This window comes from Xiphophorus maculatus, chromosome 20 (assembly GCF_002775205.1).
Source record: "Xiphophorus maculatus strain JP 163 A chromosome 20, X_maculatus-5.0-male, whole genome shotgun sequence".
NCBI lineage: Eukaryota > Metazoa > Chordata > Actinopteri > Cyprinodontiformes > Poeciliidae > Xiphophorus > Xiphophorus maculatus.
The window spans coordinates 17,819,584-17,844,122 of NC_036462.1; the positions used below are offsets into that span (position 1 = coordinate 17,819,584).

General features: G+C 40.1%; 1 protein-coding gene across 4 annotated transcripts in view; it reads left to right on the forward strand.

Annotated features, from left to right (window-relative positions):
• LOC102225812 (protein bassoon-like) overlaps positions 1-24,202 on the forward strand; it is a 100,023-nt gene extending 75,821 nt beyond the window's left edge. Inside the window, exons 4-13 of one of the 4 annotated variants that reach the window (XR_002754576.1) lie at positions 218-1,003; positions 3,291-9,587; positions 11,421-13,497; positions 13,859-14,709; positions 15,827-15,938; positions 16,872-17,021; positions 17,152-17,207; positions 18,762-18,879; positions 19,251-19,386; positions 21,069-24,202. Coding sequence is in view for 1 of the 4 variants with exons in the window: in XM_023353489.1 (XP_023209257.1) it covers positions 218-1,003; positions 3,291-9,587; positions 11,421-13,497; positions 13,859-14,709; positions 15,827-15,938; positions 16,872-17,021; positions 17,152-17,192 (10,314 nt within the window). In the remaining 3 variants the exon portion in view is untranslated. The other 3 variants (XR_002754575.1, XR_002754577.1, XM_023353489.1) reach the window with 3 other exon arrangements.
• Positions 24,203-24,539: the final 337 nt, after the last annotated feature.

The following is a 24,539-nucleotide window of genomic DNA, read 5'->3' on the forward strand; positions in this document are numbered from 1 at the left end:
GGAGTTGCCCAAAAGTTTAAAGTTCATAAAGGTTTACACAAATGCAGGCCATTTACCATTTTACAGCTGCACTTTAAAACTGATTCAATTCTGTGTATTCTCTGTCCTTGAAGTCCCCATAGGACATAGATTTTTATAATTTAAGTTTATAACTTAAACTTTGGTTTTTTTATTGTGATTTTGCTGATTCCTGCCTTCTGTTGTTCTTGTTTTTCAGAAGAAAGAATGGCTCTGCTTAAACTGCCAAACACAGAGGGCTCTGTCAGGAAGTTTGGGAGATATTCCACCTCCTGTAGCCCCTTCCATGGGATCTCCTCGGGCACCTGCTCCATTCAAACAGCAAACACCTCAGCAGAAAGCACCCAGTCAAGGCTCAGGGCCTAGGATTACAGGTCCTCCACAACAGAAATCTGCGGGTCCTCAAGTAAGTGGCCCTCCCTCTAATGTGAAACAGGCTATGCCTGCTCCTCAATCGAAAGGGCTCAGCCAAACCTCCCCTCAAACAAAGAGTTCTGCTCAGCCACCCTTCCAAGCTAAGGGTCAAACACAGCCTTCTTCTCAAAGTAAAGGACCTGCTCAAATTAAAGGTCCTGCCCAGTCACATGCTCAAAATAAGGCCCCTGCACAGCCTGCTAACCAAGTGAAGGGCCCAAGTCAGGCAAAAGGGCCGACTCAGACAAAAGGATCTGTTCAGCCCTCTGCTCAGACTAAGGGTCCTTCTCATCCTTCTGGTGCCAAGGCTTCATCTAGCTCTAGTAAAGCTGCTCCTAACCATAACAAGGTTTCCACACCTGCAAAACCAGTTCCTACTCAGTCTAAACCCACAGGTAACAACCAGACCCGCAAACAACAGACCCCACAAAGCCAGGAGAAGATGAAAGTTGCATCTAAATCTCTAAAAGAAGATGCCAAAGTCTTACCCAAGAAGGCTTTGTCAGAGACTGTGACTTCCCCACACGAGATCAAGATAACTGAGGAAGAAAAGAAGTCAAGACACCATGAAGTGAGCTACCTGCAACCTCTTCGCCTTCACCTGTTACTCCTGTTACTTGATTCACCATTTTATTTTGCTTTGCTCCATTTAAATAACTGGAAACATTTTTTTTAAATCATAAAGTTTATTTTTTTATATATATATTTTTTGAGCTCATCAAAACTATTGTTTTTTTATTTTAAACACTCTTTATCACAATCATTCTTCCTACTGTCCCATCATCATTTTTGGCCGAGGAGAATTTATTCAAATTGCAATATTTATATGCAAGACAATTAAGTCATCAGTGTAAAAATGAAGGAAGAGAGATAAAAAAGCTATTGCAATACATCCAAAGTATAATGGTGAAATGCATGCATCACATAAAGAAGAAAAAATGTTAAACGGTACCTTTAGGACAAATGAAAAGCTAGTAAAAAATACAAAACTAAAAGGATGAAATAATGGTTGACCTTTATGAAGTAAACAATAATGATTTCAGTGATAATTAAAAAAAACAGTTTATATACTTCTTAACTATTCAGTAAAGTGACTCCAGAGCTAAGGAACATAGACACTCTGTCTTGTTTAGTTCGGGTCCCCAAAACACTGTGTGAAAGAGTGTCTAATGTTTGTGTAGATAGTTCATACCTGACATTAACTTTGACTTGTGTCTGCCTAAAATCATTCAGCACCTTAAAGACCAATAACAAGACTTTAAATTTTATAGTGACACAAACAGGAACGGATTGTATTTTGCAAAACTCATGTAGCCGATTTTTTTATGAAATGTTGCTACCTTATTAAATTTTATGAAGACCAGTAAAGACACAATTACAATAACCTTCAGAAAATAAATCATGCACCAATTTATCTGTGTGTATGAAACGCTTTATTCTGGCAATGTTTTTGAAATGGTAGTATGATGAATCATTAGTATTTCTCACAACTGTTAAAATGGAGGTCTGACTCCACAACAATTCAAAAGTATCTTGCATGCTCTTTGGTTTTGTCCTCATTATGTCAATTTCTAATCATGAATTTTGAGATCCGAATAAAGGCATTCTCTGTTAAGTTGTTGAAAATTTTGATACATAATCAATCAATCAATCAATCAATCAAATTTTATTTGTATAGCACATTTCAGCAGCAAGGCATTTCAAAGTGCTTTACATCATTATTGATACATTGATTCAATAACTAATGGATTGCAGTCACATGATGAAAACGAAAGACCTGAGTATGCATACATATGGTAAAAAATGCTGTAAGACTTCAAATCCTGACCAAAAAGGAACGTTCAATATGTTTATGGTCTTTAGATTTATAATAGCCAAAGTGTATAAATTTTTACTTTAATGGCCAATTGTTTAATTACTTTTAATATTGGCCATATCCATAAATAATAATAATCAGATGTTTTAGTTTATCATAACATAAACCAAACTTTTATCCAAACATAATCCCACTAATGCAGATGTCTTTGACATTCTAACTTTCTCATTATTACAATCTTTTTTTTAAACAGTCATCATCACAATCAACATCAAAACCATCTGCTTTTTTGTACTTTTAGTTTTTTATCATTGCCTTAAAGGCTAATTTTCATTTCTTGTCCACTTAACCATTTCTTCGTTTTGTTTTTGAAAAGCTTTTTGTTCTTTTATTTGTTAAACAAATCACAAGCTTTTGTGTAATGTGACACTTTGTGATGACATTTTAAGCATTCCGAGCATGTTCTTTATTCTTCAATGGGTCGAAGAATGCAATGGAGAATGCGACAAAGATGGCAAACAAGCATGTAACCAAATGACATTTGTCTGTAGATGTTTGTATGTCCAACTGTTTATGTTCACTCTCTGTCAGTGTCAATTTTTCCATCTGTGTGCACAACACACTGAAGGATAAAATCAATTTGAATTAATGGAATATTATCCTAATTGTGTAGTGAAAGTTATTCATATCCAGGTAATTTAATATCATTTGTTTGTGTTTTTTTAATTAATTGAAAATTTAAATGTTACAAAAGTAAATATTTGGGTTGATTTTATCCTAAAGTGTTAAAGTACCTTGTTAGATATTCCCAATGTAATTTTTCTCTAATATCTTACTATTAGAGACCATTTCATCTGTAATGATTGCAAATAAATTGTGTTACCTACAACCACCTGACAATATGCATAAAAATGTCAATACTGATGAACTGGATGAAATAGTGCGACATGAAATATGCAGTGAAACTTGTAATGTACCTTGTATGAGTAATTATGAAGGCCTTTTCTAGATTCTAACATCCCTTTTTTCTTTCTTTCTTTAGGACTCCAATAAATCAAGTACGCAGAGCTTAAGTGACACTGGATACTCTTCAGATGGGATCTCCAGTTCACAAGGGGAGATTACAGGTCAGATCCGGGAAGAGGGAATCAAGCTTAATGAAAGAGGTGCTTCCATCCCTTCAGACATCAACAAATTAGAGAGCTCTATGAAACCTCTGCTCGAATCAAAGACTGCCTCAGACCCAAAGCATAGACCGCATTCACTTTCTGTTGGGCAAGAACGAGACTACAATCCTGATGAAGAAGCAGGAAGGGATGAATCAGAAGATGAACTCAGTTGTAAACTTCGCCATGATTATGTGGAAGACAGCAGTGAAAGTGGTCTCTCGCCATTGCCAATAAGACAAAAGAAGTCCCATAAAGACTTAACAGATGAAGAATACATGAGGAGGCAGATTATGGAGATGAGTGCTGATGAAGAAGAATTAGAAGAATATGGAAACCAGAAAACCAAGAAGACTCATAAAACCAGTGGAGAGTCAGGCAAAGAGAGAAGGCGACTCTCTCATCAGTCAAATAGTTTTGAAGAAGACAAAAAAGTATCTGAGGGTGCTTACAAGGCAAATGAAGAGGAAGATGTTGTTATGGCTGGAGGACTTCGGCGTTTTAAAACGATTGAGTTGAATAATACCAACAGCTACAACCGAGACATTGAGCTCAGTAATGAACATGACCTTCGAGAGCCAGAACTCGAAATGGAAAGTCTGACTGGTTCACCAGAGGAGCGATCTAAGGGCGATTATTCATCCACCCTACCGGCCACCACTCCCAGCTACACTTCTGGAACATCACCCACATCAGTATCATCTATGGAGGATGACAGTGACAGCAGTCCTAGTAGAAGAGCACGACTTGAAGAGGCAAAGCAGCAAAGGAAAGCTCGACATCGGTCTCATGGGCCTCTCCTCCCTACAATTGAAGACTCCTCTGAGGAGGATGAGCTCAGAGAAGAAGAAGAACTACTAAGAGAACAGGAGCAGATGAGAGATCTGGAGCAACAGAGGATTCGAAGTACTGCTCGGAAAACAAAAAGAGATAAAGAAGAACTTCGGGCACAAAGGCGCAGAGAACGATCCAAAACTCCCCCTAGTAATCTTTCCCCTATTGAGGATGCATCACCAACAGAGGAGCTAAGACAGGCTGCAGAGATGGAGGAGCTTCATAGATCATCATGTTCTGAATACTCACCTTCTATGGACTCAGAAGCAGAAGGTTTTGAGATGATAGGTGGAAAGCTTTACAAATCAGGAAATGAATTTAATCTTCCAACCTACACATCACTCTATTCACCAACAGAGAAGACATCAGCAATGTTGCCATCTGATAAAACCTTAAAAAGTGCAGAAGAGGTATATGAAGAGATGATGAGGAAAGCACAACTCATGCAGAAGCAGGGCCAAAAAGGTGCCTCTCAGCCAGACAGTGGCCATCATCTTGATGCTGGAACCTCCCTAACCCCTGGCTCTAGCCCAACTCAAGTAACTGCACCCATGTCCTTCTCCACATCAGGCAGCATGCATGCTGCACAGCATTTATCAAAAGAAACACAAAACAGAATGATGACACAGAGTGCCAAAATTGAAGGAGTTGTTGGAGTTGCCACTACCAAAGCTCAACTTAGTCAGGCAGCCTCAGCTCGGCAGGCAGGAAATGCAGTGCCTGTTGGCAACAGAGCAGTGTCCCAGAGGTCAACACAAGCAACACCTGACCCTGGATCATCATCTTTGACCTCCAAAGTCTTTTCAATGTTCAAAGGACCTAGTCCTCCAGTCTCACCCACTACTTCTCCAACAAAAAGTCCAGCACATTCACCATCTGTTCGACCCACTAGTGGTAGTGGCAGGCAGCTACCATCTTTGCCTTCTGAAGTAACAACATCTCCAGTATCCCATACTGGAGCACCTCAAAGGACAATGTCACCTCGTCTTGTACGACAGCAGTCATCCCAAGATTCACCTGTGATGGTCATAACACTAGGCTCTGAAAAGTCAAGCCCTGCCAAGCCAATTACTGTAAACTCATCCACTTCCCCCTTATCATCACCAACACAGGGCAGTTGTAAAACCTTATATAGCTCACAGCCCCCTTCAACAAGTTCGCCAACATCACCTCAAATGCATTCCTCTCAGCAGCTTAAACATTCTTCACAAATGGGGCACAATATTGAAAAAGTAAATGTTGGTATCAATGCAGGGGCCACAAGTACGCAAACTCGTGCTTCAAAGGTTGTGGGACAAAGTCAAGTACAGCAAAGCACAAATGTTGTAGATCTGAGAGCTCCAATGAGACCAGCTCCAATTATTATGACAGATCAAGGAATGGATCTAACATCACTTGCTTCTGACACAAGAAGATATTCATTAGGAGCAGAGCAGTCATCGAGTAGACACACAGCAGTGCAGCCTCTTATTATGAACCTCAATGCACAAGAGCAACCACATATTTCTGTTTCAACTCCAACAACAGTAAGTGTCACAGTTGCTGTGTCAACCTTCATGTCTCAACCCAAACAACCTGTCATATATGGAGACCCATTGCAGAACCGTGTGGATCTGGGTCAGGGAGTTGGATCAGCTGTTTGTTTAACCCAAAGCAAAGCCCCAATTACTGATCCAACTATACCCAAAATTGATGCCTGTCTGGAAAATCTTGGCATACAACAACAGCAACTGCAGTTACAACAGCAGAAGCTCCTGCAGCAGCAACAGCTCCTAGAACAGCAGCTTCAGCAGCATCAGCAGCAGTCTTCTTTTGCTCGCTATAATTTAGCCAATCAGGTACAACCACTGCTGATAAAAAAAGACCTTGTAGTAAGTCAGACAAGCACTGGTCAGCAGCACCTGACCAATGCTGCGGTGACTGCTAATGCCATTCCTAGAGTGTCTCCTCTCGCTCCACCATCAGCATCTGTGGCCCTTACTTCTAATGTACCCCGTGAAATGTATGGCGGAGTTGCCTTAGAGCTAAAAAACAAGCCAACTGTTATAAACTTGTCAACAGGAAAACCCCATGTTATGATGGTACAACTTGATGAGAATAACACATCCAAAAGTGGCACAGTTACTCAGCTGGTAAAACGAGAAGAGCATCCCCCTGCACCACCACCTCCTCCTCAGGTTTTGGATCTAACTGGACAGCTTAAACAAGAAAACCAAGTGGCTTGTTGTGATGTTGTTTACAAATTGCCCTTTGCTGGTACCTGTTCAGGGACATTCTCTCAGAAGCCGGCTACAGTGTCCTCAGATAAAAGTCCCACCACCGAAATGTCTCAAGCAGCCCACCCTCCTCAGCCACCCCAATTCCAGCAACAACAGCCACAACTCCAGCCTCAAATTACACAAGGACTACCTGATGAACACAAACTATATCCACCAGCTATAGCTTCTGCAGGGAGATTACAGCCTTCTATGTCTGACACTAATCTGCCTTCGATGAGTGATGCTGGGTCCTATCAGAATCCTCTCCAGGGAGGACTGGCTGTAGATCTCAGCAGTATGAATCAAGGTTATGATGGTGGATACCTTGGCATGGGAGCACAGTATGGATCTTACACAGATTTGCGACATCAGGGAGATTTTACAGGCCCTTCATTACCCCTTCGTCGGTATGGCTCCATGTCAAATATCAACTCTGATTACACCAGTGCTTCACGTGATCTTACGGGCTCACAAGATTCCAATTTGGCTCAGTACAGTGCAACTACTGCTAGGGAGATAAGTCGCATGTGTGCAGCCCTTAACACTGTCGACCAGTTAGGAAGCCGTTTTGGAAATAACCCTGAATTGGCAGCATATGGTGCTGGAAGAGGTGGGCCTTTAGCCAGATTAAATCTTCAACAAAGCCTAGCATCAATAAGGGCAAATTTGCTTTATGGTCCAGACAGTAGACAAGCTGTGAATGGCCAAGCCTTAACAAATTTAATCAATGCGAGGCAAGCAAGTATACGAGCCTTATACCCTACTGCTATGAGAGGTGGTGATGGCATGATATATTCCACCATAAACACTCCCATAGCTTCCACCTTACCAATTACTACACAGCCTGCCCCAGTAATTCGTCCCATGCCCCGAGGAATTTACAGACCCTACCCTACAGGTGTAACTGCTGTACCTTTGGCTAGTCTTACCAGATTGCCTCAAATGACTCCCAGAATGCCTCTTTCCACACAAGGAGCATATTCCTATCCTTCTCCAAACCAGTATCCTTTGTCTGTCACACCAACAGGAAGTAGTGTTGTAATAAGCAGCTCTCACCAAGAAATTCCAGTATACCTCGGGAAGCTGTCAACAACAATATCTGGACCAACAGCTTCCACCATTCCCCCGACACCACCTGCAGCGCACTCAGGAACACAAAACGTACCTGGAGCTGGTATACAAATCACCTCAGAACAACAAATAGACAGATCTCAATTTACTTCACAAAGTATTGCATCTTTCTCTAAAGTTCAAGGCCAATCTTCATCTGCCCAACAAGTGCAGGCTCAAGTCCAGGCTCAAATGCAGCCGCAACAATTACCTGCACAGACAGAACCCTTATCTTTGACTCAAACCCAACCTCAAACACAACCCGCCAGTCAGCCTCAACCAGTAGTTCTCTCTCAGGGACAGACACAAGCTGAAATTACCCAGGCATCAAGTTCTAAACTGTCCCCTCCCATTGATGCACAAAAGAACAAGGAAGATGAGAAACTCAATCAGCAACAAGAACAACTGCTGCAGCTAGAGAGAGAACGGGTTGAATTAGAAAAGCTGAGGCAGTTGCGCCTGCAAGAGGAGCTAGAGAGAGATCGTATGGAGCTTCAGCGTCACAGAGAAAAAGAACAACTTCTTGTACAACGTGAGATCCACGAACTGCAGACAATAAAACAGCAAGTCCTACAACAACAGCAAGCCGAGAGAGAGACACAACTTATAATGCAAAGAGAGCAGTTGGCCCAGCAAAGAATGCAGCTTGAGCAAATTCAGACCCTGCAGCAGCAGCTTCAGCAGCAATTGGAGGAGCAGAAAAGGCAAAAGACAGCAGCAGTTGAAGCAGCAGCAGCAGCTGCAGCTGCTGAGGCGGCTGCTGCATCAGCTGCAGCAGTGGCTGCAGCAACATCAGCCCAGAGTGCCATCCAAGGAGTAGTTGTTGGAGCAGGGGCCCCTCAAGGATTTATAATCTGTGATCAGACTGGTAGAGTCCTTCAGCAAGATGGGCAGAGTGTGCAATTTTGGCAGGATGGACAAGTTGTTCAAGCAGTAGTGGCTGCTCGACCCATTCATAGCTCCACCTCTGAAATGTCTTTGAGAAGCAGTGACAAACAGGGTGATTCTAAGATGATGAAAAAGCAGAATTCCATGCCTCGGTTGAGGGATGGTTCAGAGGAGGACTCTGTCAAAAGAATTACAGACAGCTGTGTGCAAACAGATGATGAGGATGGTGAAGAAAGGTACATGAATAGGCGTAGGAGAACAAGACGAATTGCAGACTGCAGTGTACAGACTGATGAGGAAGACCAGGGAGAATGGGACCAACAGCCAGTAAGGCGCAGACGATCTCGTGTGTCCAAGCACTCTGAATCTAGTGGTGAGGCTAAATCTGATGGTTCTTCCAAGGTAATTTCAGCAAGCATAGCTATTCAGACCACTAATGACTCATCATGTCAAACAGAGTCAGACCTACTTGGCAGAGTTTCACCTGCAATCCACATTACTATGGCCGAGACCTCAAAAGTTGACCTATTGCATTACATAGCAGCTCCAGAAAGAACTCACAAAGGTGAGAGTTTAGCATGCCAGACAGAACCAGAATCACATTCTCAGGGAATAGTCGCCCCTCAGCTGAGTGTCCCTACAACTATTAGCCCATACTCTACAAGTCTCCATATAGTAGGTGGAAATACATCTGACACAGCCTCTCCCAGACTCCAAGGAGTAGCTAAGTTTGAAAGGAGAAAACCAGATCCTCTGGAAATAGGCTATCATCATCAACAAAATGAGTCTTCATCTCGCCAACCCCCAAAATCTCCCCAAGTACTGTACTCCCCAGTTTCTCCATTGTCTCCTCATCGGATGTTGGAGACAACCTTTGCCTCTCAGGAGAAGCTTAACAAGGCCCATGTTACACCCCAGCAGAAATCCTTCACTGCTGAATCTCCACAACGCCATCAGACGCTGCCAAGGCCCATTAAAAGTGTGCAACGCTCTATGTCGGATCCTAAACCTCTCAGCCCAACATCAGAGGATCCTACAAAGAATCGATTTTCTCCCTATCATCAAGTGCTGTCCAATAGCCAGGTACAGTATAACATTTTTTTGTCTGATAAGAAGCATATATTCCAGGACAGGGATCCTCAAATCCAGGCCTGGAGGGCCAGTATCCTGAAGGTTTTAGATGTGTCTCTGCTTCAATACACCAGAGTCAAATACTCAGGTCATTAGCAGGATCCTGGACAGATTGACTGCATATTGAGTAGGTAATTCAGTCATTTGACTGAGGTCTGTTGAATCAAGGATGCATCTAAAAGTTGCAGGACACTGGCCAGCAAGGCCTGGATTTGAGGATTCCTGTTTTAGAATAATGTATATACAAATGTTTTTCTTTTTTTGGTTGAGTTACATTAAGACTTATATTCAGATTTATAGCAGAAACAGAAAGAAGGCCCTAATACATAAATAGCAGTAGGTATACCTCAAGAACTCACTCCTTTCACATTCTGTCCCATTATGACCCAAAACTTTAATGTATTTGATTAGAAAAGGCCAGTAAGCTAAACAAATTTGGTAAATTAAGCTAAATACAGTGCATTTCATTTGCAACACAATAAACAGCAAATGTAACTTTTCTTCCACTTTCAAATTTTCCCCCGCTTTGTGATGTTCTGTCCTATAAAATTGCTTTAAGAGACATTCTAGTTTGTAAAAGTAGCATTAAGAAATGGGATTATGGGAACCCATCTTCCCATGGGGTACAGTACTCTGTAAATTTATCTTTACAATTTAACTGTGCAAAGATAAATGGGCAAACATACAGCTTAAACGGCATTCATATACTGTAGATTCATTGATGTATATTGATGATCATACCAGATCTGGCATATAAGAAAGGAGGAAACAGAATGTTCTCACATGAGCATCTGGCCATGCCGTTAAAGCCTCTCTGCTGTATCTCCTCCCTCATCTTCCCCCTATACTTTCTCAGTCTGTTTCTCTCTCACACACTGTGTTCATGCAGTGCCTTCTATATCTGGAAAACCCCTAAAGTGCTGCCAAGAGGACACACAATGTGAAGAAATTCTGGTGCTGCTTTGCTCTCTGTGTGATTGTTAGCAGCTGGGCAAAGTCAATTAATACTGCTTTGCACTTAGACCGAAATTAGTCTTCACATTTGTACTTACAATCTGGACTCTTAGTATTTAATACAAGGCTCATATGGAGAATGCTTGATAAAATCATCATGGATCTACCTAACATTGATATTTTGTAAGTAATACAATACCATATATTTCTTTTGGATTATTATATTTTCATATTGATTGTTTGATTAATTCTTGCCTGCATGCAGTTTTCAAATATTTATGTAGCAGACTAAATACTAAGGATATTTAATCACAACACCAGAGGGGAAATTAACCGATAGAATTAAATCTTAGGAGAATAATTTTTTTCTTGTTGTCATATACCTGTTAATTTGTCAGATTTCTTGGGCTTCAGTTAACACTTTCCAAACTACTCAGATGTAGTATTATAAAAATAGCTTGTATTTATAGGACAATTACCTTTATAGAATATATTACATTATTGTGATTGAATTTATTTTTACTTTTAAATGTGGAGTTCAACTGATTTACATTTACAATAGACCTAAATGCAACGGATATAAATTAAAGCATTACAGAGCAATTTCATCTTATCTTGAACAATAATAAACTGTATTAGAAATATTGATGCATTGGACATTTAACAGCAAGTATTTTTGACAACACTGCAGACTGATTTTTATTTGTTTTTGAGATACCAAGTGTGCTGGCCTCTCCAAATATCAGTTAAATAGTAAGAAATTTAATTTACATAAATGCATTATTGTTTGTAGCTGAGTGTTTGCTGTTGTGTGTCTGGCTCTCATGGCAGATGGCCTCCCTGCAGCAGCAGCAGAACTCTCTGATGAGGAAAGTAAAGAGGACTCTTCCCAGCCCCCCTCCAGAGGAAGCTCCGCTCCCCATTGTTACTCCAGCACAAATGTACAGCTCCCCTGGCATGCCTCAGAGGGTGCTCCCAAGACCAGCCCAAGGAGTCACCAAGGCAGGTCTGTTAAGCGAATTAAAAGCAGTGGAGCAAGAGTCATCAAAGCTACGCAAACAGCAGGCTGAGCTGGAGGAAGAAGAAAAAGAGATTGATGCCAAGCTGCGGTATTTGGAATTGGGCATCACTCAGCGTAAGGAGACCATGGTGAAGGAGAGGGAGAGGAGAGAGTTAGCCTATCTGCGATGTATGGGTGATCCTCGAGACTACATGTCAGACAGTGAGCTCAATAACCTAAGAATGGGTGCGGGAACTGGAACATATGATGCTAATGGTTTACTGACAAGACCTAGTACTGCTCCACTGAGTCAGTTTACTAATGACCTCAATGCAACATCCCAGTATCCCTCAACCTCATCTTATATGCCCTATCCATACCCTCAAACTCAACCATCTACACATCAGCCTGGTTCTACTTACCAGCCAATAGGTTTCCAAACTCCTCAATACCCTTCATCTTCTGCACCTCAGCCTGGAACATTCCAGCCTCATCCTCCAACAGTCCCTGGGTACCAGAACCAGGGAACTTATTCCTCCCGCATGTATGGCCAGTCGTCCTATCAAACTGACTTCACCATGCAGCAGCATGGTCACCAGGGCTTTCATTCACCTGGTCAGCCTATGCCAGGACAGAACCTTCCTTATCCTAGTCACAGTTCCTACCAGCCTGGCCTCACCTACCAGCCACAAGCCGAAATTCTTACTGTCCATCAAAGACCGAGGCAAACTTCTTTGGCTGAACTTGAACAGAAACTCCCTACAAATTATGAAGTCATTAGCAACCCAACAGTCTCAGTGGCCACTTCTGCTCCAGATACCAACTTTGGACCAGCTTACAGTAATGCATATGGACAATACCGCCCCCCTGAGCCTGGGCTAACTCACTCTGTGGACAGTCCCACCTCTGCATACACTTCAGATGGTCTTTACACATCCAACCTGGAGCAGAATATTCCAAGAAATTATGTGATGATTGATGACATCAGTGAGTTGACAAAAGACAACACTGGACAGCCCACTGATGCTCTTGGTCATCCTGTGGGAGGGCGGTATCGCAGTGAGAATGGCTCTGTGCGAGTAACTGGATATGAGGAGCCTGTTGATGCTTATGGAAGACCTACAGGATCAGCTGGTTACCAAAGCACAGTTGACAGTCGAACCAGCACCACAGTGAGCGGAGGCTCATCTTACTACTATGATGATTATAAGCATTCTTCTCGCTCTGGTGGCCACAAAATTTCCTCCAAAAATCTTGCTCCTGCTGTAGTCTCCTCTAAACGAAGTAAGCATAGAAAACAGGGAATGGAGCAGAAGATTTCTAAATTCTCACCTATTGAGGAAGCTAGGGATGTGGAGTCAGACCTTGCTTCTTACACAATGACAACATCAACTGCAGGCACCTGTCCAGTAGGGTCAAGATCTAAGAAGCTTCAAGATGATGTCACCTACGGCATGAAGAAAAATGCATATGATCAACAGAAATATTATGGCACGAGTCATGAGGGTCTTGAAGAGGATGACCGCATGTACAGCTCCGGAAGGTCCAGATCTACAGGATATGGTATGGATAAGATTTCCTCCAGAGACACTACAGGCCACCGCAGCAAATCCTACGAGAGAGATGCTATGGAGCGATCTCACCGAAGTAGCCGCAGTGGACGTCCTCCAATGCGAACTCAGAATTCAGAAGAGGAGAGCCCACTTAGTCCTGTAGGGAAGCCTGTAGGTATGGGAAGAAGTTCTGCCATGTCAGAGGCCCACGATGTGAGAAACCAGTATGGTTCCAGTCATTCGCTGCCAGATGTGCAAGATCACCACAAGAAGGACCTTCCCAGAAGTCACGTCTATAAACCAGATGATCCTTATCTCGTAGACGACATGCATTGTGCTGTTTCTGATAGCGAAGGTAACTGGTGCTGAATTAATTCTTCTGTGATATATATTTTTTACCACTCTTCAGGTGTGATGAAAAAACTGCATGTGAACTCTGAAGGAGAACTCCATTATTTTTGTTCTCTTGTCTCTTGTCTTATTCATATGAAAAGCCAAAAATATTTTGAACATAAGTTTTGCGTGCATGGCTTTTAAGTTTTTGGTGAGTTGTGGTCTTTGCTTTTTTTTCTGTTTTTATATTTAAGTTTTTTGTTGGAATCTGCATGGCTCTGGACTGTGGAGCATGTTTTCTCACTTCCACATGAATCTGCATGCTACTCCAATCCCCATATTAAAGCAATTAATTGATAATATGTGTATTGCTTTTCAAAAAGCCTATCATTTGGGTCAAGAGGAGACTGATTGGTTTGAGAAACCACGGGAGGCCCGCTCTGATCGCTCAAGACATCATGGGAGTGGAGGTCACTCTTCTACAGGAAGACGTAATAAACATACTTACCATGACTATGATGAGCCTCCGGAGGAATACAGTCAACAGGATGAGTACAACCAGCGTCACCCTTCCTCTTCGTCACGGGACCACCGCCATCATGGCACCAGCTCTGGCAGACACAGTTCCTCTCGTCACTCCTCAGAGGACCCCAAGTCTTCACGCTCTTCCAGGACACACCCCAAAGACCCATCTGGTCGCACTGATAGCAGGACCTCCTCATCCACACAAAGAAGGAGCGGTACAGACTCTCGGTCTGCCCACGATAGCCCTCGCAACTCAGGAGACTTCTCTCGTGAGCCAGTCTCTGGTCATCACCATGGCACTGGGGGACGGAGTCAGAGATCTCAAGGTGACCGCACAATGGGCAGGAGACAAGACCCTTCTAAGCCACAGAACCAGCAGCCACCCCAGGGCCACCCAGGGCAGCAGCGATCAGGGGGTCAGGGGCAGACTGGAAGACATTCAGGTTCTGAACAACTTGATGGTAGCCAACAGGCTCAGCAGCAGCAGCAGCAGCATCAACAACAAAGTGTGCAACAACAGAGTGTGCAACAACAGCAGCAGCCGCCACAGCACAGTCAAACTCCACAGAGTAGCCATCCAGTAACAAACACTGGAAGTGGACCAGAACAGCAGCACCAGCAGCAGCAGCAGCAAGCCAAACCTGGACAAATTGCATCACAGGGACGCCAACCAGGAGTGGGGTCTGCAACAGGGCAGCCAGCAACAGTGGTAAGTAGATCTGGTTTTACTATACCTGCATCGATTAATTTTCTTTGTTGTGATATTTTTTCAGGACCAGCTTTGTAAAACATTAAGACCATTGCAGAAAACATATGTATGTAGTTTTAGATTTAGCAGTATGTGTTTTTAAAAATGAACACTTTCATTTTATTCTACAGTTTACTGACAATATTTAGTTCGAGACTTTAGTTGCAGAAAATGGCAAGTCGTAACAATAACAAAAATATTGTTTTCAGACCTCAAATAATGCAAAGAACTGAATGTAAAGAACAATGATTGTTACCATCTATTGCTATTTTGCTATGTTAACATACAGTAGCACCTACTGTGCTCTTGCTATGCTAAAACTATTCAGATTTAGCATAGCAAGAGCACAGTAGGTCAGTATTTGGTAGAGTAGCTCATATACTTAAGTGACAGCTTTTATGTTTTTTGTATGGTCTTTGACAACCTTTCACATTGCTAAGGGGTTAAGGTTACAACTTACTGAAAACTTACTCATTATGAATGCTGGCTTATTTTGGAATTCAACAGAATCTGGATTACAACAGCGGTCATTTAGAGATTCTGATTTCCGAAAAAAAAATTGCTTGTTTTGTTTTTTGGCTTTAGTTATTAGTAATTCATCATAATAATATTTATTAAAACCATCCATTAGAAATTAAGCCTGTGTGTTACTCAACATCTTTTAATGCCACAAAGAGTGTATTTAATATAGGAAATGTAAAAAAGTAGCATGTTGCAATGTAAAACCGCCTTAGAACTTTATCACAACAAGGAAATCTGGAAGTGCACAACTTTAAAAAAATAAACCTCAGTTACTGTGACAAACAAAAGTGAATACAGTCTTTATTTCTGTACACTTTTTTATACTGTTGTTATACAAGTAAAAAAATATTTATTGGAATTTAATTTGGGTGGGTTTGTTCTACTCTAACTCATGTTTTTGTTTTGTGTTATTAAAACATAAACATGAGTAATTTCTTAAAACATTAATTTATGTTTTAAGAAATTACTTTGTTATATTATTATTCACTAATCCCAAATTTTCAAGAAGAACAAGAAAAACACGTAAACATTTTTATGTCTACTTAACATTGTGCAGGGAAAAATGGATGCTCCCCCTACTGCTGCTAGTCCGGGAATGAAACCTGCAGCAGGAATCGCAGCACCACCTCAGCCTACCAAAATAGCCACACCACCGCTAACTGGCATCGGTAAGGTTAAATCCTTCTTTTTTTTTTCCAAAGATAGTTCACTTGTTGTGTGTGCTTTTTCACTTGATAATTAATCATTAGTTATTCTACTCTCTAAATTACCTTTCAAATTTTATAAGATATTTATTTATATGCAACCTTTTCATGTGTGTTATTAAATAGCGGTGATTTGAGGTGATGTATAGAAGAAAAGTTATTTTTGAAAAAAATCCTTTTATATTTTCTGCCATGATTCCTTTTACAGAGAAAGGTCATGATTGCAAGGAGGAAAGAGATCAACAACTATCATAAAAATAGTCATTGCTCTGCTGTTTATCCATCTCGGAAGGGTTATTGGAACATTATTTGAGTGAAGTACATTTAAGGCAGTTGTAAATCTATCGAAGAGTGGTAGTCCGAGCAGATTTCCCTCAAGCTCAGACCATCCAGTGCTCAGAGAAATTACAAAAAAAATGTATGAACTCCATCTCAGACTAAATATGCCTCAGTTAGTATTTTAAATGTTACAGTTCACGTCAATATGGCTTGCTTAGAAGTTGTACTGAAAGAAAGACTCCTTACTGAAAATAATACAGCAGCAAACTTGCTTTTGCAATGTTGCATTTTAACGAAACGCAGGACCTCCAGAACGTCTTGCATTATATGACGCCAAACTTTGGACTCCAAAGGAAAGATTTCTGGCAATAATGAACAGTACCACATTTTGAAAAAAAAAAGAAAACACACTTCACTTCTCAATAATATGATTTTGCTGTGAAAAAGGCTTAATCATCTTCAAAGCATACTAAAGCCTACATATAGCTTTCAACACTTCACTTTCACCAATGCTCACCAGTTTTTCTTTGTTACTTTTCTTTAATGTGTCAGCAAATTAACATAACTTAAAGCCACAGTGTAGGAAATGTGTTGGAAATCATTTTGTTATATTTCCAGGCTCCAAGGCAGCTCCTGTTGGAATCGGTAGCAAGCCTGTAGGCATAGGAAGCGCTGCAGCTGGTCAGCCCCCAGGTCCTGAAGGGGAAAATGTTTTAACCAAAATCCTGCAGGGAGGAGCAGCCGAGCAGGCAGGAAAACTGGGAGATGGTATGATTATTTCTTTTAACTTTTGTTTTAGAACTAGTCTTTTAATATTACTAGGGCAAAAAATTCAACTTTTTTTTACACGTAGTTCTGTAAAGTATGTACTTCTAAATCTCTTTTGTCAATCTGGCAGCTCTGTCTGGCCTTGGGAAAAAGTTCACCTCATTCTGGTGAAATACTAGGAGTTGAGTAAGTACATTGCAGCTTTTGTTCTCACACAAATTGATCACAATGTACGCCTTAAATTCCTTTAGACTTCTTTCAGTGCCTTGGAAAAGATTCTAGACCTCTTGATCTTCTTAACATGTTCTCATGTTATAACCACAAACTCGAATGTATTTTATTTAAAGAAAAGGTTAAAACTTTTATACATACTGTAATTTTTTTTTGTCATAGATGAGTGTTTAAAAAGTGTGAGTGGCATTTGACTCCGAACCCCCTAAATAAAAGTGTGACCTACCACTGAAATTGATTTAATTTCAATGGTAACTTGAGTCCATTTGTGTCTGATTTCATCTCAGTATAAATTCATCTGTCCAGTGAAAGCCTCAGAGGTTTGTCGATAGCATAGTTGAGATAAAACAATAATAGCAAGCTTTTGTTCCCCGTTATCTCCTTGTTAGTTCTTGTATTATTATTTTTTCAGTAAAACTTTCACCAACTATTTCTTGCCTCAATCTACTTGCATTTGGGTCCAGCCTTAATCTAAAATATTAACACACTGTAACTCTTGAGGAGATCAGATTATATAATCTGTTGATTGGAAAACGGCAAAATGTTAATCATGAATTCCACCGATATGTGATTTATGGAAGAAAGGCAAGTTGAATGCCATTATTGAAACACAATAATAGAAGGTCTTGTTTGTGCTTTGCCCAAAACCACATAGGAGATGCAACTAACATGTGGCAGAAGGTGTTTTGGTCGGATGAGACCAAAATGTAACTTTTTGGCCTAGTTCCAAAATGCTACATGTGGAAAAATGCAACTGAACTTCAGCCCAAACTCAACATCCCAGCAGGGATAGCAAAGTTATGATTGTATGACATGATTTCCTCTGGGGCAATCCTGGATGAAAATCTGTTTGAGGTTGCAGTGGACTTAAGACTGGGGCTGAGGTTCACCTTCTAGCAAGAAAATGAGTCTAAACCTGGACATGGAGCTAAGATGGAATGGTTTACATCAATTGGTAAATGGACTGAATGTATATAGTCCTTTTCTAGTCATGATAACCACTCCAAATGTATTAGAATCACCCAATAAAACATCAGACCTAAATCCAATTGAGTGTTTGGGGCAAGATTTGCAAATTGATGTTCACAGATAATTTCCATTTAATCCTACTGGGATGGAGCAAGAAAAGGGGTAAAAATGTCATTCTTTAGATGTGCACAGCTAATAGAGACATATCCCAGCAGACTCACAACACAGAGTGCTCTGAATTTAAATGCACGACACTTTCATAAAATTTTTATTTTTGTAAAAAATGCTGAAAACCATCTTTTCCTTCCAATTTTACAATCATGTGGTACTTTGTTGCTACAACACATAAAATCTCAAAAAAGTACATTGATGTTTCTTATTGTATCATGACAAAATGTGCAAACGACTGGAATAAAAGAATTGGGTGAAGCATAAATTTCCTATGAGATGCCAAACATCACAGAGAACATAATGTATGATATGCATGTGGAATAATGATACAATGGTTTCTTGCTTCACTGTGTTTTTTTTTTCTTTTAGAGAACACAAATACAATGAGATGGACTGGTTTCTTTGTGCTGGAAAACCTACGACACCATCTTAAATATATATTTAAATCCACCATGAAAAAGAAGAATGATTCTTAATGCATCAGTCAGTATGGATGTTTTTATTATTCTTTTTTTGTTCCTTATACCATTAAGCAGGTGAAAACATGATGATACAGAAAATACTTCACAAATTTAAAATTGTATTTAATTTATGCAAAATTTAACAATCGACTGAAAAAAAATAGTGAATATTGGTACTTTTATATATTTTTTCCTTTAATCAAGATTAAGTTGTTTAATCTGGTTCTCCAAAAAAAAAAATTATGTTACATTTGGATTAATAGCTTAGCGCTTTATCGTATGTGTATTTACATAGATTAGCATAGTTTATGTCTGCATAATGAGAAGACTCAGGTGAAGTGATGACTCATTAAAGCTGTGACTCTTCACCTTTCCCTTACCCCAAATTACCAAACAGAGCTGGAATCAAAGGATGCCTTGTCAGCACTGAATTCCCCAGACACGGGCTCCCGATTGAAGTGAATTAAATAAGGGGGATCGCTTTGTCAGCAGGCTGTTGCAAGACATGAGAGGAGGACTGAAGAGGCCTGAAAGTAAGTGGAGGCTTTGAAAGAGCTGTGGAGATGTCTGAGGCATCATTAGAACAATGTTAAGTTGCTAAAAGATACCTGCAGATGTTTCTGAGTGTGCATCTGCATTCCCCAACACAGATTTACTTAGATTTTTTTATGGTTTCTATGGAGTTTAGAGTTATATTAACCCCGGAAAATAAAGTTACACTCTGCTTGGAACTATGGCTGCAGAGGGGAAAGGCCAAAGCCTGAAGAGAGTGAGTCAACAGCATCTCACTCTGCACACCTGCAATAATCTGGACCAATCAAAGCGTGCTGGAATCAGCCTCAGAAAGCTAAACATGTCTTGGCTTTAATGCCAACACACGCAAAGGCACAATCTACAGAATGCGTGGCTTCTTTGAATCATGACACATGGTACGCATCATTCATTACATAGTAGATTGAACAATTTCTGCTCTGCTGAGCAGAGCAGCAGACGTGCAGATAAAGCTAATTTAAATTCTCTGTATTTAGCTTTTATCAAAACACGTCTCGTGCATTTTATATATGAAGCCAAGGCTGAGTCAGTTGAGAATCTTATTTGGCTTCAGTTTTGTTGATTAAGATTAAAATCAACAATCATAGTTTACACAAGTAGTGTATTGTGTGGAGAACCATGTTTGAGTCCAAGCGTGGTGATGGCTTTCCCAAGGCCCAAAACGGGTCATTTACAAAATTTGGGACAAGATTTTGGGCCAAAATGTTGCCCTTCTGTTTTATTCACTTTAGTTAAAAAATGTGGGGCAACTCTGGCTTTGTTGCCCCTTCTGAATAAAGGCATCCCATAGCATGATGCCACCACCATGCTGCTAGATTTTCACAGCTGAATTTAGGTGAAAATTACATAACCCAAGTAATTATTTATAGCTGACTTCTGAAAGAAGTGCATCTTGCTGGATTTTATCTGGTATCAGAGCAAAGTAGTATGAATAAAAATTGATGCACTGCTCAGAATGTTTTTGTAAAAATTATGAAAACCATGAGTCATTTTCCTGACACATTACAAGTATGCCCTTCTTGGTCTATCAAATGAAAAAAAACATAGTTGTAATAAATTAATTAATTGAATTTTTTGTAAACCAGATCAGGTGCTATGGATGAGCTTCGCAATGGACTTCCTTTATCACTCGTTCTGATTTGAGTTGTCTTATTTAGCAACATGTGTACCAAGGTTAATCTCATTTTAATGACAAAAGTTCAAAACCTTCCTGTGACTGTCTGCTAATTTCTTTTGAGGATTTTCTCTTATAATTTGAGTAGCCAAAATTGTTTATAGCACATTCTGAAACTTTAACCAGACTGAATTTTTCTTAAATTTGAAATTGCCATATATTTTTTTAGAAAGAAGCTTTTTTTGTTTGTTTTCTTTTTTCTGCACCAGAATTAGCTGCTGGCTTATATCGACTTGTTTTCATTTGATCAAGCTGAATTCTTTATTGAACTGTGCATGCACCATTAATAATTCAATAGTGCGTTGGGTGAAGATGAGGTTCACTGCCCAAATTCATCTAGAAATAATTTTAATCATATAAATATTAGTTTAACCACATTTCAATATAAGAAAACTGTAATTTATGTTTCTTCTGTGCTAGCAGTTTATTTATTACAGCCAACATTCACATTCCAGTTGTTTTTGATTTGATTTTGTTTTTTATTTCCAGGTGAGTAATAAGGAAGTGGTGAAGTTCTGGGAGAAAGCAGCGCTTCTTTCTTCATTTCTTTCATCCTGCAGAGGAATGCTCCAGCATGGACTCTGTGAGAAAGCAGTACAATCTTCACTAACAGAAGCAAGGGTAGGGGTATATTGGACAAACTGTCCATGCATGTCGCCTCTGATTCAGCTCAGCAAAAAGGAGCCTCACAGCGCCCTCTGCAGAGTTTTAATGGTAACACCACTCGCCTCTGAGGAATGTAGGTTGCACAAGGACTCCAGATTCTAAATTGATGCTTTGGGAGCATTCTAAAAAATAAAAAATGATTGTATTGCGTAGGTTTTCCTCGTCTCAAAGGAACCAGTCTTACCCGACAATGACAACATGTACCTGGAAACGACAAAGCTTTTGACAGCAACAACAAACCAACTTGGAGATTCCTTCAAAACCCTGGAACCCTGGCTTCTCCACAGTACATTCCAGTATAGAGAGCTTGACCCGTTCTCTGAATGTGTTTTTAATTTATCGTCTCTTCGTTACTGTGTCTACAGAATGCATTGTGTAAATGTGGACACAAGAATGCACGCACAAATGGAAAAAAAAAAGAAAAAAAAATCTGGAAAAAATAAGCCCATATCAGTTCTTTTTTTCACCACTTATATAAGATGCCGCTACTCATTAGGTGTTGGTTTTTTAAAGGAAGGGACTTACTACCAGCGTGCCCATACGTGTGAGAATCACACAGATGAGAGGACCAAATGAAAGAGTGGCCACGGCTCTTTATCAGCCATTGCTAAGCCATTGTTATGGACATCCTTTTTTATTGATTTGTCTCATCTTTTATTATTTGTTTTGTTTTCTTGTTCTTTTGCCTGATAATGAATGGAAGAGCCTTATTCACTTATGTTTTTACTTGTATACCTCATGTTTTAAGATGTCCATATCATTATGAATTTCTTTTTACACTGTATACTATTGTATGTATATAAAACAAATCAGAGATCTATGATGTAAATTGTCATTTGTGTATTTAATGAGTCACTCTCCAGTGAATTTCTTTTTTTTGTTGTTGCTATGTGTTTTCTTTTTTTGTAAAAGTTTATATTTTCACTTTGTATTTGTTTGATTCTGTTATTGCATCAAATAATTTGCTTCTTGGTTTTTAAAAGCAATAGCATGCAGCAAATGGTATATAGCACAATGGTATAAATGTTTTTTTTTGTTTTTTTTTCTCAATCAGTGATGGGGGAATATCAAACAAAAATCAGTAATAAAAATCTGTCAGAGGGTTTACAGCCACAGCACCACATGTACAGACATGCATGATAATGTTTGGATGCGTAAGAGCATGCAGAAAGGCCGACACACTCTCTATATATATGTCTATTACAAGCTCATACACACACCCAACACTTTGCAATCCCAGTTCCACTTCAGAGCCAAGGCTAATTGAGTTTTCACCAAATAGACTTGTTAACCTCTTGATGATTAATGAGGTTACCAATCTACTAACAAGCTGGGCCCACTGCCTCTGTTTCTGCAAGACACACACCGAACAACACAGACACAGGAGAGGACAAAAAGCAATTATCAAAGTCAAACGTTCTATGCAATGACTCATTTTGAAACGTGGAAGTGACTCACTCTGAAGCAGTTTAGCACCGTCGCTGTACTCACAACAAAATATTAGAATCATGAACAAAAAAAGGTATAAAAAAAATAAATAAGTGAAATGAAAATGTTTTTACCTGGAATCTTGTCTGTATGAATTTGAATACTGAGTATTGATCTAGACTTGTTTTTATTTTCGTGGCATGTTCTTAACCCTCCTCACTCTCCCTAAAAAATGGGGAATGGTGGGGACTTGTTGCCAAAGGGTAAACTTGTGTAGACTGTCAGTTTTATGAATGTCCACCATCATGTTGCTTTTGAAGCATGGGGTTTTGCTTGGCTTCATCTGGTTGTTGTTTATGGTTTTTTTTTTTGTTTTTTGTTTTTGTAATCCCTCATTCAGTCGTCGTGCATTTTGGCTGACCTGTTTGGCTTGCAGTGACTGTCTGTGCTGCTATGAACCTGTACTGCAGATGGTCGAGCACTTCTCATCAATTCGTGTCAGTGTACATATTGGGTGTCAGTATAACCTGTGGGGTGAATGGAATGTTTATATTGGATATACGTCATTGTTGACTCAACCCACACAGCAGCCAAGCCATTTGAAAAGTGCATGATTAGATTATTCTTGAACGTCATAGTCGAAATAATTAAAAAAAGAGAAGTCAAGCATGATTTTAAGAAGGTTTGCCTCACAAACCTTGATTCTAACTGGCCAATGATGATAATATCAGTGAGTTGAAATGTTCAGCCAGTCATTCACAAATCAGGGCATGTCATTTGGAAAGCACAAGCCTGACTGGTGGAGCTCGGCAGAGTGCAGAAACAGAGGTTGCGTAACAGCGCCTCTGTTAAGATGTGCGGCAGAACAAAGCGGAGGTGCAGTGTGGTCGATACGCGATGAAAACAGCCTTCAGTGCAGCCACGCGGATAAGCAGGGAGGCAGACGGACACATTCTCACATTCCTTACTGTAAATACAACCTCATTCCTCTGTACAGCTTTTCAGTTTGGAGTACGGCTGTCATGTGCATCCCCATGCCGTATTTGCTGCCAACTTTTATGTATAAAAAATATTTATTATGACCACGATAATGATGATGAAACTAATAATAATGATGATGATTATTATTATTATTATTGCATAAGCCTAGTGTATGTGACTGACTTGTACTGAGTCTTTACAACAGTGGAACAAAACTCGTTAACATATCCACCCATCCAGTGTGTGTAGAGTTTCTCTACGTATCATATCAAGAAGCCTTTGTCAGGCTAACAGAAGGTTATCAGTTTTGATGGATATGATCTCCGAGGTGAGACGAGGGGGGAAAAAAAAGAAATCTGGAAAATGTCATTCACTGTTGTAAGTGCAATGGGCAAAATGTCAGTCGTGTATCCATTGTGAAACCCTTGTGTTCTATTCAGTGTATTCCTGTAAACAGATAGAGTACATTTTGGTGCATCATGTCAAGTAATGTGAAAATATTGACCCTGCAATTTCCAAACGGAGAAACAAATAAAAAGAAAAAAGTTTATTGTGACTATTGTGTGCAGACTCTATGTCAAGGTGGGTGTGTGTGGTTCGCGCTTGGTTGTAGCAAGGTAAGTTTTGTTCAAGGCTTACTGCTGATGCAGAAGAGAGATCAAGAATAAGACCTCGACAGTTATGAGACTGTTCGGATAAGAGAGGGCTTTGCTTGCAGAGGTGGTGATGATTTATCCTAGTGTGGGTGGTAGAGAGAGTGAGACGTGTGAAGAGCCATGCTTGGCAATGTGCTGGGAGAGATGGAGGTGTGAGGATGATTCTGTGCAAGAAAGAGAAATCAAACTCTTCTGTCTGTTGCTTGTGGATTTGTAAATGCAAAATTCA